This window comes from Copadichromis virginalis, linkage group LG10, assembly GCF_057382275.1.
Source record: "Copadichromis virginalis isolate Kocher_CV1m ecotype Utaka linkage group LG10, C_Virginalis_male_GT1.1, whole genome shotgun sequence".
Lineage (NCBI taxonomy): Eukaryota > Metazoa > Chordata > Actinopteri > Cichliformes > Cichlidae > Copadichromis > Copadichromis virginalis.
The window spans coordinates 809,533-825,447 of record NC_140627.1 but is presented as its reverse complement, the minus strand read 5'-3'; the positions used below and the strand labels follow the sequence as shown (position 1 = coordinate 825,447).

General features: G+C 43.4%; 1 protein-coding gene and 1 long non-coding RNA gene across 2 annotated transcripts in view; one reads left to right on the top strand and one right to left on the bottom strand.

Annotated features, from left to right (window-relative positions):
- Positions 1-489: 489 nt before the first annotated feature.
- The window catches only part of hlcs (holocarboxylase synthetase (biotin-(proprionyl-CoA-carboxylase (ATP-hydrolysing)) ligase)), a 50,246-nt gene continuing 34,820 nt past the window's right edge, over positions 490-15,915 (bottom strand). The window contains exons 7-11 of the mRNA XM_085469344.1: positions 10,535-10,602; positions 9,257-9,417; positions 6,618-6,732; positions 2,029-2,242; positions 490-1,056 (exon numbers count right to left, since the gene is read on the bottom strand). Coding sequence (XP_085325470.1) covers positions 885-1,056; positions 2,029-2,242; positions 6,618-6,732; positions 9,257-9,417; positions 10,535-10,602 — 730 coding nt within the window. The 3' untranslated portion in view covers positions 490-884. The remainder of the gene's footprint in view (positions 1,057-2,028; positions 2,243-6,617; positions 6,733-9,256; positions 9,418-10,534; positions 10,603-15,915) is intronic.
- LOC146699592 (uncharacterized) lies at positions 14,350-14,785 on the top strand. Its single transcript, XR_014922430.1, has 2 exons — positions 14,350-14,571; positions 14,651-14,785. It is a non-coding gene; the product is annotated as an uncharacterized LOC146699592 (long non-coding RNA).

Below are 15,915 nucleotides of genomic sequence, written 5' to 3'. Positions count from 1 at the left end.
CAGAATTGAGATTCCCCTCCGTGAATCACAACTTTAACGTGGTGGAGGAAAAAGCAGTTCAGAAGACCGTTATCTGAGTCAAATCGAATGTTTGTTTGACAATTTGTATTCAAATAGTCATTTTCATGAATGCAGGACGTCAGGAGAGTGGTGCAGTGAGTGTGAGAGATTGTCAAGAGGACAATGATCCTAAACAGTGCAGTTAAAGCATACCTGGAAAAACATACAATGGAACACTGACAGTCCTGGAATGGCCTTCCCAGATCCTGAAGCAGTTACTGAAGCAGTGGGGGATCAAAAAAAATGAACAAAAAGCAGCTAACATCCAAAGAAAAGCTTTGTCAGTGACTTGCTAGACTTTTCAACACATCTTTATCCTCAGGCCTTTCAGGACACTCCAGGGTCCTCCATATGTCGGAACATTTGAAGCTTCCCCTGAAAATCATGATTACAGAAAAAAGGGTCTAACCAGGGAAATGACAAAAAAAACGTGTGTGGAAATCTTTATTTTGCTGAAAATAGCAACAGTCCAAATCGCACTGTTCACTGTTTTCATGGAATCATTCTAGTGACGGGTACAAGATTTATTTTGAAAGACAAAATGAATATACATTGTAAGACATTAACATCATTTAGTAGTCCCAGACCAGCACACCAGTCATTACCAATGCAGAGATCTCTGCATGTTTTTTCTGTCTTTGTCACTATTGTATGTTTCTGAACAAGTAACCTGACCAACATAAAAACATCTGGTTAACATGGTCCAGTACACACACACACACACACACACACACACACACACACACACACACACACACACACACACACACACACACACACACACACACACACACACAATGAGTCTGTGCTTTATGAATTTGGTCCTAATGTGTTTTGATGACCACCAGATTCTTCAGCATATCAAACGAGTTTCCATCCGGCTCCACTGAGACCACACCCTGCTCCTTGCTGTGCACCTGGAGGAAACCGTTGTGGTCCAGACCCATCACCTGAACCTCTGGGCCGTCCTCACTCCAGAGACGCACCCAGGTTCCACTGAGGTCAGAACAAAGAGAGCAGTTTTTACAGTTTAAATGTGAATGTGGGGTCTAGTAAACTTAATTAAGTTGAACAGTGGTTAAAACCCAACTCCAGAGCCACTTTACTCTTACATGAAAAACAAAACATCATCTGTTTCAGGATTTTATGTGCCATTTTTCTTTTACACAGTTTTGTTCATGTTATGCTTCGTGGGGCAATCGTGGCTCAAGAGTTGGGAGTTCGCCTTGTAATCGGAAGGTTGCCAGTTCGAGCCCCGGCTTGGACAGTCTCGGTCGTTGTGTCCTTGGGCAAGACACTTCACCCGTTGCCTACTGGTGGTGGTCAGAGGGCCCGGTGGCGCCAGTGTCCGGCAGCCTCGCCTCTGTCAGTGCGCCCCAGGGTGGCTGTGGCTACAATGTAGCTGCCATCACCAGTGTGTGAATGTGTGCGTGAATGTGTGGATGACTGGATATGTGAAGCGCTTTGGGGTCCTTAGGGACTAGTAAAGCGCTATATAAATACAGGCCATTTACCATTTATGTACTTCTGAATGCACAATGGAATATAAATTAGATTTGACTGCATTTTAGTAGCGTTTGAGGATATGTACATAAAAGATTAAAAGTCTATTAACAGGCGAATCAGAAAAAGAAAGTTAAATATGACTGAATGAGATTTAATCACAAGATAAAGAGAACACATTTAATTACCTCAATTTGTATCCACACAAGAGATTGTTAAATATTATGTAATTTGTAATTAGAGAGATATATGACATTACAGTTTCCCTGTATTAGAGACTGGGTCAGTAAAAGCAAAAATAGGAAGTGGTATCATAAGGATACTTGATTTGAATCCGGTCAGTGCATCTCTACACTGAAAATCGCCCATTAAATCCTTGTTCCCATGTTGCTAAAAGAAAGTGTGTGATTCTAAGTAAAAGTGAAATCTTAGTTCAAAGCATCAAGAGTTGTCTACGTTACACACCTGTGGAGCCATCTCTTGTAGTACGTGGGCAGGACAGACTCTGGGCCTCCTTGCTGGAAGTTGTCAATAAGGGCCTCCAGGCAGTTGACAGTTCTCGCGATGAGCTGGGCACAGCTGAGCGGCTGCAGGCTGCAGTTGTGCTGTAAGTTGTACGACTGGATCAGGTCATTGATGCACACTGTTGGGTTGCTGTTTGTCACATTAACCCCACAGCCTGTAGGGAAGAACACGTTTAAGAGATAATTACAATATTCTGAGATAACCTGGGTTTGTGCACATTCATCCATGCACAGCTCTCGAGGTTCCTCCACAGTGTTTTGATCAGGATCGTGATTTTGACTTTTACTCTGAGTCATTATTGCACCTTGATTTTTTTCCTCTTTAGCCACTATGTTATAGAGTTGCTGCTGTACTTGAGGGATCGTTGTTATGCTAGACAATCCGATTTTGGCAAACTTTAGCTGTCAGACAGATGGCCTCACATCTGACTGCAGAATACTTTGCTGTTTTACAGTTAAATATGATATCTCATGGTGGACTGCAGCAAAAGCCCAAACCATCACCTCCCCACGCTGTGCTAACAGAATTCGTGTTACTATAAAAGGACATTGTTCCAGAAATCTTCTGGTTTATTCAGATGCAAACCCAAGCCATGCTACCAAGTTCATTTTTGAGAAAAGAGGCTTTCCTCCAAACAAGCCAAACAATTTCAGTCCAATCGCACCATCGTGAACTTTAACATTTAACATGCACCAATGAGTGAACACACTGTAAGCAATTTCAGGCCCAAGGTGAGGACGCAAAAATGTTTAACTGGATAGAATGTGTGATATGTGAATATACAGCAGAAATGTAGGTATAAATTCTGCTGCTTGTTTTCTATGGTCACCAATGTGTACGTTATTTTCATGCCGTTTTATTCAACAGATTATAATTTCTTTGCAAAAACAAATTCCTTAAAGCAGAGATGAGAATACAACAGAGCTGTATCGAACACCACTGATCTGCAGTGACTTTGGTGCAGAAATGAGGGGGTCATTCAGGCATTGTTTATAAAAGATGAACTCCAAGAAGCTAGAATAGTGGTGTTTTGGTACAATAGTAGCAAAGGGCCAGCATACCAATGTTTTCCCTGATAAAACCTTACTGTCCGTTCTGCTAGGATTGTAACATTTTATTCTTTAACTGACTTTGCATTGTGTCAGCTGTGACAACCGGGGATGCCCCATCCTCTGCAAAAAAACAAAACAAGGATGTGCACAGTGTGTACTGGGTAGCTAGTGTAAACTCCTTGCAGTGTCGAACAAATAAATCAACCAAGCTGTGAGGACCAAAGAAACCACATAAACAGGAATGGTTATTTCCAGCCAAACCAGTTTGAAAATGATCGGCAAAGACCATAAGAGACACACACACACACACAGCAGGGAAGTAAGCGAAGAAATGAAAGAAAAAGCAACAGAAAGGTGGAGAAGGGAACTCTGAAGAAAAAGGAGCGCGGCCAGACTCTACCTGCTTTGCTCACAACGCCGCCCCCTTGTGCTGATGCTGGGGGCAGTACCCCCACTGTTCCAAGTAAAGACTGGCGTCCTGGATCTAGATGAGGCTTCGGATCAGAAGGCAAATGCTACACTTCACAGGGAAGTGACAGAAATGGCAGACACAGGGGTAAAGGTGGTAATTCAATCCACTTGGCAGGTGAATGAACTGAAGCAGGCCATTGCTGAGCTCACCTTGAAACAAGAAGGATCACTTAGCACTGGGAGTTCACAAGCCCCCTCGGACTGCACACCAAAAAGATTATCCACGAAGCACAAACCAGTGCCAGCACGCCCTCCATGCCATCGACAGGCTGCATATTAAGGGTCAGCCCTACAGGAGGACTCAGATTGGAGGACGAGATCCAAGACAAGTGGAAAATTGGAGGAGGATCCACACGACTTGAAGGAAACAACCAACAACCCAGATTCAGGGTACACTAGTGGGAGACTTCACAGGGGTATTCACTCCTCCACCAATGAGTGGTGCAGAGGGGTCCCAGCTCACATTTGAGAGATCTCCACCCCAGACTCGTAGGATGTGACCGAGAGGTCAAGGCGGGGAATCAATACCAATAACCCAACTGCCACTACGAGTAGTAGATGGAAGAGGCCTGCTGTATGTTCCCCAAAGAGACATTGAGGCCTACCTTCCAAATTTCCCCCAGTGGGAGGAGGAGCCTCAGACCACCCTAGAGGGAGAGACGATGGGAGACACCTACGGAGGTGGAGACCCGAGGGCCCTGCTGAGTAAGTTGGAGGGGAGAGACACCACACATTAACTACTAAAGGAAGCCAGCATCGGGTCATGAGAAGGATACGCTATACTATTCAACCTGTAATGGGATCACCTGTGGGAGTTCTAAGGAAGGAATGCCCAACTGACAGACTATCGGAGACATAAAAAAGGAAATAACACAAAGAGATGCTGGAGTGCTTAAAATGGGCTGCCACCCTGTAGGAAAGGCATGCAGGTGCACAACATAACTCCAATAATGCAATCCAGGCAGTCTGTAGTGTGTGAAGGTCCTCTCTAATGCCAAATCAGGCACAACAGGGCCTCAGGAGCCTTATCCCTCTTTTCCAAACCCATTCACAGGCAGAGGAGCAGGAGTGTCCAACCAGAGACAGTATGAAGGAGCGCCAAGGCCAAGGTTCCCCAATCAGATGCCATTCTAGATCTATGAATAAATCTTCTTTTTTTTGGTACCGGTACTAGTTTTATTTTGTTGTATTTATCCGCGACACCTTAAAGGCCGGTCTGTGAAAATATTGTCGGGCATAAACCGGTCCGTGGCGCAAAAAAGGTTGGGGACCGATGAACTAGGTCACGGGCTGTCACACATGCAATGAGCACAACCCAAGGGCGCCCTACAAATGCCCAGTGGTAAGGTTTCCAGTCTCAGAGGCTCCACTTCAAGATATCACAATTGACTTCACTGATGTGGGAGTGGGTCAGGTACTTTCTGGTGATGGTGGAAAAGTTCACAAGCTGGGTGGAAGCAGTATCATGCAAAAATGAATCAGCGCAGACTGTAGTGAAGTGGCTGAAAAACAAGTTAATACCCTGGTCTGGGGTCCCGAGGAGCATATGCTCCGATGATGCCTCGTATTTCTCAAATAAAGAACTGGCAGGGGTAGAAAAGGCTCGAGGTATAACACAGTTTCAGGGCCGTTTGCTATCCTGCCTCACAAAGGCTGGTGGAAAGGGCAAATAAGACTCTGAAGAGAAAGATTCTTGATTTCTCTTATGGAACTAGACTGATGTGGGTGGACTCTCTCCCCATTGCTCTCATGTCAATGAGAACCTCCCTGCCCTGGCCCACCATGAGTCATATGCCCTCTCTGGATGTCTGGCAGGTGAGTCGTGATGAACATACGACAGCGTTGACTAAACTGACCAGAGTTTTGTCTAAGCAGGTGCAGCTGGCTGAGCCCGAGGCAACTCCAAATGAGCAGTAAAGGTTGGTGAGTGGGCATGGGTGAAAGTTCACAAGAGAAAGTGGCTTGAACCCAGGACTGGACCCTATGAGGTGATTCAATGTATAACCCATGCAGTCCAGGTAAAGCTGGAGCTAATTGGTACCACCTGACACACTGTGTACCTGCACAACCACCCTAGCGAACTTTGGGCGAGGTGAGGACTAATCTGGCAGAAACCGGCGACAGACAGCCGACAGAAACGCGTAAACCCCTGCATGTCCTTGTTAGTATAAATAGCGTGCTTTCTAGCTATTCCACTTTCCTGTGATTGTTGTTGTATTCCATGTGCTAGACGGCTATCGGATAGGTTGATCGTAGCTGTTTTGTCTAAGGAGAAGAACTCTACATCATAACAGTTGCCATTGTTCCGAGTGGAGGAGGAGTCAGAGGGTGACGAGGAAGAGTAGGTGTAACAGGAGGGAGTAAAGGCCTCTGAGGGCAAAAGCAAGTGTAGTGTTGAAGGTTTGAAGCTCCAGGGCACCACAGATGCCCTGTAAAATGGAAAGGGGAAGACAATGTGTGAGATAAAGGTTTACACCTTAACAGGTGTAAGAGGAGGGACTATTTAGTGTTATAGTGAACAGCTTAAGAATTTAGATGTCTAGACAGTGTTTAGTTAGAAATGGCGACAGTGAAGAAGCTTCAAGGTGAAGGGACACAAAGTCCTATGATAAGGTGGGTCATCGGGACGGCGTGAGACAAAAACAATATCCAGTATCTCAGCCAGGGTGGCCTTCATGCTAACTAAGATGTGAGAAGTGATTAGGTGAAAGGTGAGAGAACAGGGAAAAACATCTAATACCCGTGTAGGTGCTGCTCTTCAGGATTGCTGAGAGGCTGGGACCACCTCGGGGCGCCAACGAAGGCAGAATAAATGTACACTAGGATTTCTCCTCATCGGTTTTAACCAATCAGACGCCCATTCTCATATAAAACTTTGTATACTGCTACATTAAGGTACTCTCTTATGTTAACAAGTTTAAAATGAGCATGTTAGTTTAGCCATGTGAGGAACGGCTTCATGTTGATATGAGTGAAATGTGTCCGTTGAACTGTGCAGATTGTCACCTATGAGCAGATGAAAAGTTGATCCCAGTACTGTGGAAGTCACCAGCACTCCTCCGAGCTTCATCAGGTTACCGTAGTAGATGTCATTGGGCCACTTCACCCTCAGATCTATGTCCTACAGGAGGTTAAACGTCATCTATCTTACATGTACTTTAATACCAACACAATGATCTTTATTATACTTCAAAATGTGTGAAAATAGTCTAATAACATTTCCATGTGATTAACAAGGTTATGGTACCAAGTAATTGCATGTTAATGACCATGCTTGGATATGTTAATTTCCATTATGAGGTAAATACTAGGCTGTCTTCATGCATGCTCTCCCAAAAGGTTGATTCTGTCCATCTGGATGTTTTCAGTGGGAGAAATGTTTCATCATCAGGTGACGTCTTCAGTCTCAGCTGACTGCAGGTTTCCAACCTTATAAACAGGACATTTGCACAAGGACTGAAACTAGCACCACTGAAGGAACGATGGGCTGGGAGGTCAGTTCCTTGATCAACCTACGCATACGGATCAGTATTTAAGGTTTGACTCCACATCCACTGGAGCACAAACTGGGTGTCATCAGGACGCTACAACTGCTGCGTAAGTGAAAACCCGTAGTGATCCCGTACATGTCAGGAGTATCGGAACAGCTGAGACGCATTTCTTCCAAACACCGACACAAACAGAGTAACATAGTGTACGCTGTTAAGTGCAGGAGGATTGCCAGGATTTATACATCGGGGAAACCAAACAACCTCTGGCTAAGAGGACGCCACAACACAGAAGAGCCACCTCATCAGGACTCTGCAGTCTGTTTACAGCTACAGGCCAGTGGACACTCTTTCAGTGATGAGGATGTAACATCCTGGACAGGGAGGAACGCTGGTTTGAGGGCGGAGTCAAGGAGGCCATTTATGAGAAAAGGGAAAGACCATCTCTGAATGGAAGAGGGGGCCTAAGGGTAGGGCTGCTCGATTATGGCAAAAATGATAATCACGATTATTTTCACTGAAATTGAGATCACGATTATTTGACGATATTTATTTAACCCTTTAAGACCTACTATAGAACCAAGTCCACCAGAGCTTATATTATTTTTTTACATGCTGTAGTGCCATTTGTGGGAGCATTTCAAGTTGCTATACATCAATACAACTGTTATAGCCCATATTTTAATAATATGTATGCATTAAGTCCATAGTAATTACATAAATTGCAAAAAAGTGCAATAAACTACAAAAAAAATTGAAAATCGCTTTTGTTTTGTTTACATATATTTCTACTTGGAGAAATTTAAGAGGTTTATCCCTCAAAACTTTAAATACAATAAAGTTGCAAAAAATAGTTTACAACAACAGGAAATTTATTTTGAGTGTCTTCATAGTTTTATTTTGGAGATACAGCAATTTTTATATACTGCAGGAAAAACAAAAAACAATCCTATGATGCAAATTTGCAAAGAAAACAGCAGGTGCATCATTTCACTGTGGGAAGTGTTACGAACAGCTGATAGGAACGGCAAAGCGTGTTTCTGGAATATTATGTTTTTGTTCCTGCAAGCGCTTTTTATGCAATTTTTGCAAAGCTTTATGTGGAAGGAAACCGTGACCTAGGACAAGCTGATGGCATCAGATGTAAGTACAACTCCTCCGGTTTCATATGCAAAACAAATTATTGCGCTAGCTTACACGGTTCAGGTTCTACAGGGATTTAAAAATAGTTACGCAAAACGGAGCGTGCTGCTCTGACCGGCTTTAAAGGGTTAACAATGACTTTAAAAAAATAATATAAAATAGTGTGCAACACCACTGAAGTTTTTTTTTTTTTAAACTCTCTTTTCAACCAACAGCAGTCACTCTCCAAATAACTTCTGCTTAGCTTTCCGAGCTTCCCTCGGGTCCTCTTAATCAGCGGTCTCCAACCTTTTTTGCGCCACGGACCGGTTTATGCCCGACAATATTTTGACGGACCGGCCTTTAAGGTGTCGCGGATAAATGAGGGAGGGGCTAATAATCGGCTCAGTCATTTTTAATGATCGTTGAAAGCCCAGATCGTAATCGTGATTAAAATTCGATTAATTGAGCAGCCCTACCTAAGGGTACATCTGTCACCATCTTACATGCTGTGATTGCAGTCATTGCCCAACTCTCTGTGAATGGGACTCATGGGCTTTGATCAGTGGTTGTTGATCAATGTCCATGATAATTTGCATATTAATGATCAATCACAGTTCATTCAGTGGTGCTGGTTTCAGTCATTATGCAAATGTCCTGTTTATAAGATTGGAAACCTGCAGTCAGCTGAGACTGAAGACGTCACCTGGATGATGATGAAATGTTTCTCCCACTGAAAACGTCCAGATGAACAGAATCAACTTTTGGGTAAATACTAGGCTAATGATGGGGGAACAAACACAGGGCATATGAGGAAAAACCTAAAAGAATGAATAAAATAAAACTTACAGTAAGGGCACAATCATCTTTTAGAACAATAGAAGAACATCTAAGCAGGAAAAAGGCCGTAACGCTGCAGTGCTTCGAATAAAATGCTTTTAATACAGTGACATTAACTGGTAGTAATGCTGTAATAAGAACATGGACTGCTAAACAGTTGGATGTCTTAATGTTATTATGGAGATATTGGGATACCTGATATCCAGGAAGTGAGCAAACAGCCTCCACTACAGCAAGAGCAACCAGGTGCTGCAGGAAGGGAATCCTCTGTCCGAGCTTGGAGTTCAGCTCAATCTGGACATTCAGAGTGAACATGGCACAACCCAGAGGGCTGAGCCAGGCATTCCTTCCCCGACCTACAGCACAAAACACAAGCAGCAAGTTTTACCAAACACCTAAAGCATACTGTGAAATAGACTACCAGTCAGAAGTTTGGACACACCTTCTCATTTAATGTTTTTCTTTAGTTTCACACTGTTTACATCGTAGATTCTCACTGAAGGCATCATGAATGAACACATATGTAATTATGCAGTAATGAACAAGTGTGAAATAACTCTCAAAGCCAGCCTTTGCTTTGATTACTGCTTTGCTCACTCTTGGCGTTCTCTCCATGAGGTCGTCGCCTGAAATGGTTTCCAACGGTCTTGGAGTTCCCAGAGATGCTGAGCACCTGTTGGCCTTTTTGCCTTCACTCTGCGCTCCATCTCATCCCAAACCATGATGCTGTGGTAGCCATGCTGGTTCAGTTTGCCTTCAATGATGCTTTTCCTTAGTCGTGGTTTCTCAGCAGCTGTTTGACCATAAAGGCCTGATTCACACAGTCTCCACTGAACATGTAGAGATGTGTCTGCTGCTGCTCTGTGTGGCATCTATCTGAGCTCTGATCTGAGCTGCTGCTTGTGATTGTGATTCCTGAGGCTGGTGACTCGGGTGAATGTATCCTCAGCAGCAGAGGAGACTCTTGGTCTTCCTTTCCTGGGCCGATCCTCATGTGAGACAGTTTCATCGTAGTCTTGATGGTTTTGCGACTCCACTTGGGGACACATTCAAAGTTTTAGCAGTTTTCCGACTGACTGACCTTCAGCTCTTAAAGTAATGATGGACTGTTGTTTCTCTTTACTTAGCTGATTGGTTCTTGCCATAATATGAATTCTAGCAGTTGTCAAATAGGCCTGTCAGCTGTGCACCAACCTGACTGCTGCACAACACAACAGATGGTCCCAACGTCATTAAGAACAAAGCAAAGGGTTACTTTAAATGTCTTATATTTTAGATTCCTCAGAGTTATTTATACATTTTCTCTTTGCTGCATTATTCTATATATCTAGCTTCATGTATTTGATGTCTTCAGTTTGTATCTACAATGTGGAAGCAGTAAAAATAAAGAAAAACCATTAAATAAGAGGGTGTGTCCAAATGTTGGACTAGTAGTCTACGTACAAAATGAAAATAAAAAATGAATGCACTGACCTCTTCCCTGGCTTTGTTGAGTAGCTACTACTAGTAAACCCATGTCTCTTGGTAAGTGTACAGTCAGCCTGAGGAGAGACAGAAATGTGTCAAAGTGTCTCTGTGGGACATGTTTCAAAAATTCTCTTATGAAGTGAGACACACAGAGCAGCGAGTTCCAACGTGTTTATTTTACTCGCAAGGAAGCAAAAGTAACACAGTGAACGTCTAACGAATGCAACTGCTCACCGGGGCAAACCTGGTGTTTCATCTATACACTTCTGTCACGGCCAGGGGATCAGCAGGCCGCTGACTAGTAGCGGTCTCTTTCTCTCTCTCGCCAGGGCGGAACTCATGGCGGGTTCACGCCCTCGGCCCACGCCCCTCTGAAGAGGAAACACCTGGGCCTCATCAGTGCAGCCAGCATTTAAGCCAGGGAGTGGCTTCTACTCATCGCTGGATCGTTGTGTGTGACTCGCGTCAGTGCAGCCCGGCTCTGAGCAAGTTCTCTTTCGTTTCCCTGCGCAAAACCTCTAACGTGTGTTTCCTTCTGTACATAGATCCCCTGGACCCGACCCTGCATTCCCCGAGTGGATTCCTGTTTTTTGTGAGTGTTTGGAGAGAGACTGGTCACGATAGGAGAGAGTCAGAAGAGGAGCAAGTGTCTTTTCCCTACCTGGATTTCCCCGGAGCCTTTTCCCTGTCACCGCTTTGTATATAGCACTACCCCTGTACTATTTGTATATACACCTGGTGGAACAGTAATAAATACCAACTGTGCCTCTGAGTCCTGCGTGTGAGTCCTCAAGCAAACCATGACACTTCCAGTGTTATCCTGGGAACAGATGTGTGTGACGCTCTTACAGAGAAACTTGGTGTGTTTGTACTGATTCCAACTGCTTTGGATAAAACACAGCAGAGGAGCCACAGCAGGCCCGTGCACAGAGACACGTTTCTTCAGCTTACTGTAAAGAGTGTTGTATAGCTGTAATCATTTTCTATAAGACCATCGGTGAAAGTGATATTCTGTGTCACACTAATGATGAATTCTCTTAATTCAGTCTCTCTACTAAATCCAACAATCTCACTAAATGTGTGTTTATTTTTCCCAACCTGGCCACTCCAAACTGAGATCCAGGACAGTGACCAAGAAGAATCCAATAACGTAAGTTAACTAATCATTTATATCAGCGGTCCCCAACCTTTTTTGTGCCACAGACCGGTTTATGTCTGACAATATTTTCATGGACTGGTCTTTAAGGTTTCGCGGATACATACAAGGAAAAAAAAAAACCAGCACCGGTACCAAAAACAAAGAAGATTTATTCATAACACATAGGAAAGGACCCAAAGAAACCAAGTTAACGATAAAAATGATAAAAAATAACGATAAAAACCAATAAAATCCCTGAAAACCATAAATTTCACACCCGAGTGTCAACTCTCGCAGCCCGGTACCAAATGACTCACGGAACGGTCCGTAGCCCGGGGGTTGGGGACCGCTGATTTATATGATGAAGGAATGATGCAAAATGGGATGAGTCGGACTACAGAGATGAGGTCAACAGACTGACTGAGACTGACTGAGTGGTGTTCAGTTAACAACCTCCAACTGAACACCACGAAAACTAAAGAACTTATCTTGGACTTCAGGAAGGGCAGAGCAGACCCGGCCCCACTTTATATTCACGGGAACTGTGTGGAGAGGGTACACTCCATGAGGTTTCTGGGCGTGCAGATCTCTGATGACCTCTCCTGGACTGCAAATACCACGGCGGTGGTAAAAAAGGCCGAGCAGCGTCTCCACTTTCTGAGAGTGCTCAGGAGGAACAACCTGGAGGAGAGGCTGCTGGTGACATTTTACAGAGCCACCATAGAGAGCATCCTAACGTACGGCATAAGAACATGGTATGCAGGGTGCTCAGCTGCAGACAGGAAAGTACTGCAGAGGGTCATCAACACAGCCCAGAAGATCACTGGCTGCTCTCTGCCCAGCCTGGAGGTCACTGCAAACTCTCGGTACCTCAGCAGAGCTGGCAATATCATCAAGGACCACTCTCACCCCAGCAACCAACTGTTTGAACTATTACCGTCAGGCCGACGGTACAGGTCACATAAAACCAGGACAAACAGATTCAGGGATAGCTTCTTTCCCAGAGCTATCACCGTAGTAAATAAGCACCATACCGTCACTGCCATTATATTATGCTGCTATTCATACTGTCATTATATTATGCTGCTATCCTGTATATATCGTACTTACTATTGTTTGAGTACTTGCGATTGTTTTATTGTACTTTTTATATTTTACATTTATATTTATTATTGAATCTTGCACCAAGGGAGTGGCACTCCAATTTCGCTGTACTCTGTTCAATGACAATAAAGGCTATTCTATTCTATTCTAAAATACTTTGTGCATGTGTACTTTAGATAAGTCTGATTAGATATAGATAAGAGCACTATATGAATGTGTGTGTGAATAGGAGAATGAGACTTGGACTCAATTTAGCAGAAATGTGCTGCAGGAGAACCACGTCAATACAAAAGGATACAGTTAAAACAGTTTTAACAGACAGAACTAAATAAAAGCAAGTTTGCACAGGTAGGTTCAGTTTTTAGGTCCAGTAGGAGAAAAACAGACCATGTGACCATGAAGGGGAGTGGACATGGTCAATAAATCTTGAACTGAAGCCTAAATTTCCAGTCCTATCTATGCTCTACACTCGTGCTTCCCTTCACCGTTCAAATGAAAGTCAGAATTTCAAATTTGAAAAGCACAGCCTTCCTCAGAGTGTCAGTATGCCTAGTCAGGGATTTGTTTTAAACAGCTCTCCTTAACCATGTGTCCATTACTGTTGGCTACAGTTCACACCAAACACTTATGTGTCTGGTGGCTGGGCCTTAGTCCATGGGGCCCGGCCGGGCACAGCCCATAAAAGGGAGATGGGCCCATCCTCCTGTAGGCCCACCACTCGCAGGAGGCACCATGGGGGTCAGGGGCAATGTGTGTTGGAGGCAGAGGCGGAGCCAGACATTTGCAACACCCAGGGCTTAGCCCAAAAGGGTAGTATGCATGTGGGATTTTTTTTTTTTTTTTTTGGGGGGGGGGGGGGGGGTAGAAATGACTGAATGATTAATTGGCTCTGTTTTGAGTTTTGTTCAAAAAAAGAATGACTTCATATAGGGAAAAATATATATCACATATGCAGGACACCTTAAACTAGTTTTTTAATTAAGCAGCAAGGCGGAACAAAATCAGGGCTGTATCAAGACACGAGGACTAAACCCCAATTCAACCAGAGCCAGAACTGATCCGGAATTAAATCAGGACTACTGAGGACTTAACCAAGACAGAACCAGAATCAGAACTAGATGATAGTAGCACTAAAAATCATCATAGACCTTCACTACACTTATTTTTTAATTCTACCAAAGTCCACTATTTAGATTGAGAAAAGTTTATATAATTATTTAGCCTTGTTGTGTAAACAAGCTGCATAACTTAATAAATATAGAATTTGAAAAATAGCAAACCTAAAAAGAAACACTAGGTACGAGATACATGAGGACCTATGATACGGTGATACTTTTGGTAAACGACCATTTGACTAACATGTGTGTCTCACCTGCTCTTGTTCATCTCTGTTCTGTCCTCATTCTCTCTCTCCCTCTCTGTGCTGACAATCATCAAATATACAGCTGAAACCAGATATTTACTCTTCAGATAAAAACACTTTTTTAATTGTAACGTCAAATCAGACTAAATGTTTATTTTTTAGATAAATATAAAAAACATATTTGTTAACTTTAAGAGTAAAGAGAGAAACTATCTGTCACGGTCCCCGTGCCTGCTCGGCTGGCCCTGTGTGGCTACATGTTATGTTTTGTCTTTTCTCTCTCTCCTCTCTCTCTGCTCGCTGCCTGGACGGAGCTCATTGTGAGCTCCCGGCCTCCACCACCTGTAGGCAATCACCTGTGGCTCCTCACCCTGTTTGCTCCCGCTACTTAAGGCAGTGACTGAGAGCACCTCGCCGCTGGACTATTGAATAACGCTCGTCAGTGCTACTTTAGCCTCAGCCAGTTTTGAGCTCTGTCCGTAAAAGTTCCGTGCTAACCCTTGTTCTCTGTATGCAGATTTCTCGTGTTTTGGTTTGGAGACTCTGGACGCTTTTCCCGACCCCGCTCTGCACCCCTGGGAACCCTGGCCCCCTTCTCCCTCACCTGTATATAGTGCACCTGGAGTGTGTAAATAAACCTGTTTTTCTGAGACTTCAGTCTGTGCCGAGTCCTCCCTGCTCCTCCGTGACACTATCTGTATTTCTTAATTGCAAATGGCACCAAATTGTATTCAAAATTGAGCCACACTTATGGAGCTCCACAGTTCTTTTCCTGGTGTTTTGGTTGACATGTCTTGATTTTCCCATGTCACAGAAACAGGCTCTGTGTTTTTGCCTTATATGCATCCACAGCTGTGCCACCAATTTACTCACATGGACTCTACGAACCAATCAGAAGCTTCTTCAGCTCAGAATGGAATCGTCTGGAGTTTTCTTATTAATTAACAATAAACTTAGTGTATATGTACTCCTAAATTTGATGAAAGTGATAAAAAATAGACAGCTCTGTCTCTCTTTATTCTGACATTTAACTAATTCAAAAGATATTTCAATATTTATTTATGCAAAACAAGTTTACTCTAAATTGATGTTGTACAGTAAAAATGTTTTGTTTTCTCCCTAAAGTGTAAATATCTGGTTATAAATGTGAATATCCTGCTGTGTACTGAAATCCCTCTTGTTTTGCATAGAAATATACTGAACAACTTACAAAGCATAATATATAAAATAACATTTACCTGAGTTTTTCTTTGAAAGAAGCCTCTAATGTCCATTCTTATATTTCAGTACATAACTGAAACCGATTTAGTCGGGGAGGGTAAGAACTGAAAATATGAAATAAACACGCGTAAGCTAAGACTCTCTAAAAAAATAGCATTTGTTCGGCTTTTCATTTCGCCATTTGTTGATTCACTTGAAGAGCAAGTAACGTAATATTGGTCAAGTGATCAGTTTGATATCAATCTTTCGTGATTCACCGTCATATTTACACGGTACGAATGATTTGCTTTGGTACCTGGTCAAACTTAAGCTCTCCTTAGTATGGCTGGCTGCGTTTCTCCAACAGCGCACTCACAGGCAGCAGCGGCCCCGCCCTCTCGCTTAGTGCCTGAGCTCGGATCATACCAATATCAGGGGGATTCACGCACAGTCGTAAATTCCCACAGTGTGCACTATGTGCTTCGAATATTGTGTGTACTTTTTGTTTTATACAGTTGTCAGCCAGGCATCTAACTATGAAAAAATTACACTCCAAAAGACCCCGGGCCTCTGACAAAACAA